General features: G+C 34.2%; 1 protein-coding gene across 1 annotated transcript in view; it reads left to right on the top strand.

Moving 5' to 3' along the window:
• The window catches only part of Thoc2 (THO complex 2), a 119,047-nt gene that overhangs the window by 90,518 nt on the left and 24,058 nt on the right, over window positions 1-4,471 (top strand). Inside the window, exons 26-31 of the mRNA XM_031372621.1 lie at window positions 110-151; window positions 882-1,010; window positions 1,291-1,422; window positions 1,510-1,694; window positions 2,173-2,348; window positions 2,570-2,672. Coding sequence (XP_031228481.1) covers window positions 110-151; window positions 882-1,010; window positions 1,291-1,422; window positions 1,510-1,694; window positions 2,173-2,348; window positions 2,570-2,672 — 767 coding nt within the window. The remainder of the gene's footprint in view (window positions 1-109; window positions 152-881; window positions 1,011-1,290; window positions 1,423-1,509; window positions 1,695-2,172; window positions 2,349-2,569; window positions 2,673-4,471) is intronic.

Raw genomic sequence — 4,471 nt, 5'->3', positions numbered from 1 at the left:
GCTAGGGGAAGACTGACTTCCAGGAAGCTAGGAGGAGGGTCTTAAATTCCACACCCACAGTGACACACCTACTTCCACAGGGCCACACTTCTTAATAGTGCCACTCCCTGGGCCAAGCATATTCAGACCACCACGCTATATCTTTTACAAGGTATTTAACCTCTCTGTGCCTCAGTTTTCTTATCTATAGAAAGGGACTTGCTTTGTAAGATTGATCTGAGGGTTAAATGTGTTACTATATATAAGAACTCCATGAAATGATATCTGTTGCACTCAAGGTTATCCTATTCACTCAGGATTTGAATTTAATAAAAATTGTAACTTTATAAGTGGGGCTTTTCTATATTCTTTAATTTTTACTCCTCAAAATAAAAATAAAATGACCTTCTACCCAAATAAAAGCCTTTATACATTCACACCACATGAAAGCAGGGAAATTCTTTAGTGTCATATTCGTGGATTTTCCATCTTGCATTTTTTCTTACATAAGCATTATTTTTGGGTTTAAAATGTATGTGTTATAGTATGTCTACTGCATATTTCTAAATTTTACCACCTTTGCCTTTGCCTACTGTCTATTCAGTTTCAGTTATGAATGACTAAGTCTCCAAGAAGCATTATGTAATAAAATGATAATAATAGCCTTTTCTTTTATTATTATAAGTTAGATTTCTTCATAAAAATACACTTGGATTCTTTATGATTGCTATTTTTTTTTTTTTACAGAATCTAGACTTGCCAAAAAGATAAAATCTCTGCAGGTGTGAATATAATAGGAGAAAGTACATTTTTTTTTACTAAATTTATCTGTATATTGAGATATGCTTAATATAGTTTTTTAATATTTTCAGTTTGATTTTTTTCATATATTTTTCCTCTAGGTTTTTTCTGACATAATTTACACGGTTGCAAGCTGCACTGAAAATGAAGCTAGTCGGTATGGGAGATTTCTTTGCTGTATGTTAGAGACGGTGACCAGGTGGCATAGTGATAGAGCCACATATGAAAAGGTATATAATTAACAAATATGTTTATATTTTACATGTGTGTATAATTATTGCTTCAGATTGGTCAGTTTTTTAAATGATTTAAGATTCAGCTACAAAGTGATACTTAAAATCACAAATAGTATAGAAAGTATCTTTTTATTCTATTTTAACTTGACATTTCAAGTTAATATCATTGGGTAACCTGAACCTTTCTTTTACATAAGAGTCACTGATCTGGTCTTATTCTCCTATTTTGTGGGATGAATTTTACCTCTAAAAATGAGAATCTTATTTTTCTTAGGAATGTGGAAACTATCCAGGATTCCTTACCATATTACGGGCAACTGGATTTGATGGTGGAAATAAAGCTGATCAGTTAGATTATGAAAATTTTCGACATGTTGTCCACAAATGGCATTACAAACTAACCAAGGTAAAATATAGTGGATAGTTTTCAAAGATTTTTTTTCCTCTTTAAGCCTGTATTTTATGATAATAGCTCTTTAAACATCTGTTATAGGCATCGGTACATTGCCTTGAGACGGGCGAATATACTCACATCAGGAATATCTTGATTGTACTAACAAAAATACTTCCTTGGTACCCAAAAGTTTTGAATCTGGGTCAGGCTTTGGAAAGAAGAGTGAATAAAATATGCCAAGAAGAAAAAGAGAAGAGGCCAGATCTTTATGCATTGGCTATGGGGTAACACAATTATATTTTAATGTAATTTATGAGACTAGATTTCAGAAGGATTCTGAAGATGTGGAAATGTTTTACAATGTTGAAGTCTTATCTTCTGCTTTACTTCAGGAGATTATGGGAGATTATGCGATCATGTTCCCACAGGCTGGTGAGAGTTGTCACTTCTGATTATCAACTTCCGGTCTATACTGGATGATAGTTTCAAAGAAATATATTTCTTGATGGGGGGAGATATAGTTTTTAATAGTTCTCACATCTTGAGTAACATAAAAAGGCTCTCTAATTAAAGAATTAGTTTAATTTGAAAGAATGAGTAAGTTTTTAGGACACTCTAAAGACCTTGAAGAGTATACTAAAGAGAAGTACTTTATTTTCTAGAACCAAGTAGCAGAGTGAATAATTATTTGCTAATTTTATTTGACTAAACCCCATATTTATGTTTGTGTATGTGTATTTAAACACTTTGTGCGACTTTCAGCTACTCGGGGCAGTTGAAAAGTAGAAAGTCACACATGATACCTGAAAATGAATTTCATCACAAGGATCCTCCTCCAAGGAATGCTGTTGCCAGTGTACAAAATGGGCCTGGTGGTGGGACTTCATCATCTGTAGGAAGTGCATCTAAATCAGATGAAAGTGGTGCTGAGGAGACTGGTACGCTTGTTTGTAGACACTTTTAAATAATGTATTGAAATATTTTATCACATGATAATTACAATTCTAACCTCATATTGCGTTTTTTCCCTAGTTATGAGTATGTAACTATTAAGAATTAATCAGCCTCCTGGGCCTTCCTAATTATCCACTAATCATTTTGCTGTGAAGTCAGAGTTTGTATTTAGAGTTAGCTAACAAAAACCTTGTTTTTATTTCAGATAAATCAAGGGAGAGATCTCAGTGTGGTACAAAAGCTGTTAATAAGGCTTCTAGTACCACACCAAAAGGGAATTCAAGCAATGGAAATAGTGGCTCTAACAGGTAAGAACACTGTGCTGTATGTATGTTACAATTCTAAACCCTCTCGTGTGTGTGTGTGTGTGTGTGTGTGTGTGTGTGTGTGTGTGTGTGTGTGTGTGTATACCATGGGTGTGTATGCACATTTATGTATACATAAGTGGTTGTGCATGCTTGCCACAATGTGTGTGGAGGTCTAACCTTAGATGTTAACTCCACACCTTGTACCTTGCTTGAAATTGGATCCTCTTTGCTGCATATACTAGGCCAGCTAGCTTGTAGGCTTTCAAAGGTTCTCTTTTCTCTGCCTTCCATTCTACTATAAGAGTACTGGGATTATAGATGAGGTCTATTGTGCTTGTCTTTATGTGGGTTCTGAGAAGTTCAGCTTGCTTTCTTATACTTGCATGGCAAGTACTTTGCAAACAGCCATTTTCCTAACTCCAGACTTCTCTCCTTTAAAAATTATCTTGGAAGTTAGCATATAGAGTAATTGTGGCATTTCCATATGTATGTCTCATTATGTTTCATACTAATTTGCCCTTAACCCTGTGACCTCACTTGCTCCCACTGTCTCTTGCTAGTCTTGGTCTTCTTTCCAAATAATCTCCCTTCTGTTCTTAAATGACACATGTATTCTATTATCTTCCTTTCTGCCTCTTGTTTCTCTCTTATGAGAACTGTTGTTCTTTCTTGGTCCATTTTCTACTTTCATAATGTATAGGGTATTTACATACTTACATGTAAGTTCTGCATATGAAAGAAGACATGCATTTTTGAGCCTTCCTAATTTCAAGTACTGCAAAGATTTCTGGGTGAATCCATTTCCAGCAAATGCCAACATTTCAATTTTCAGTTTGGTTGAATTTCATTTTGTATGTATCCCATACTTTCTTTATCCACGAATCTGTTAATAGACAAGTAGGCTGGCCCTATTTATTGTGAATAGTGCAGCAATTAACAAAAATGTATCTCCATGTTATGTTGAATTAGAGACCTTTGGTTGTACCCCCAGGAGTAGAACAGCTGAGATATTCTATTGTTAGTTTTCAAGAATGTACACTGACTTCTATAGTGGTTGCATGAGTTAACATTTCCACTAGCAAGTTATAAGTATAACATTTTACCCATATTCTCACTAACTTGTTTCTTGTTTATTCTCTTGATGAGAGCTCTTCTGACTGGTTAAAAGCAGTTTTAATTTTTATTTCTCAGATGGCTAAGATGTTTAACACTTTTAAAAGTATTTATTGGCCATTTACATTTATTTTATGAGCTATTTATGAGTTCATTACTAGTCTGTTTATTTATTAGGTATATTTTGGAGAATTATTTGCAATTCTTATTTCTAAATATCACTCTCCTACCTGAGACATAATTTGCAAAGCTTTCCCTCTCAGTTTGCTTAGCTGTGTACTCACTCTGGTGATTGTTTCCTTAGCTGTGTAGAAGCTTAAGTTCAACTCTAACATCAGGTGTTTGATCTTTGAATTGATCATTCTTTTACATAGCAGTATTCAGTTTTCCCAATGCTAGCTCTTGTATATACTGTCCTTTTTTTCAATCTATGTTTTGATACTTCTGTTGAAAATTAGGTGAGTGTAGCTGTGCACATTTACTTCTTCTATATTCTATTCCAATGATCTCCACTTAACCATGTTTGTTCCTGTCCCACTACCATGATGTCCTTGTCCCTATGAATCGCTAGTATAATTTGGGATCAGATATTAAGATACCTCCAGCATTATATTTTCTGCTGAGTATTGCTTTGGCCATTCCAGGTCATTTGTTTTTGTTTTTTTTTGTTTTTTTTTCTGTTTTAG

The sequence above is a fragment of the Mastomys coucha genome, chromosome X (assembly GCF_008632895.1).
Source record: "Mastomys coucha isolate ucsf_1 chromosome X, UCSF_Mcou_1, whole genome shotgun sequence".
NCBI lineage: Eukaryota > Metazoa > Chordata > Mammalia > Rodentia > Muridae > Mastomys > Mastomys coucha.
This window is presented reverse-complemented; position numbering and strand designations above follow the sequence as displayed.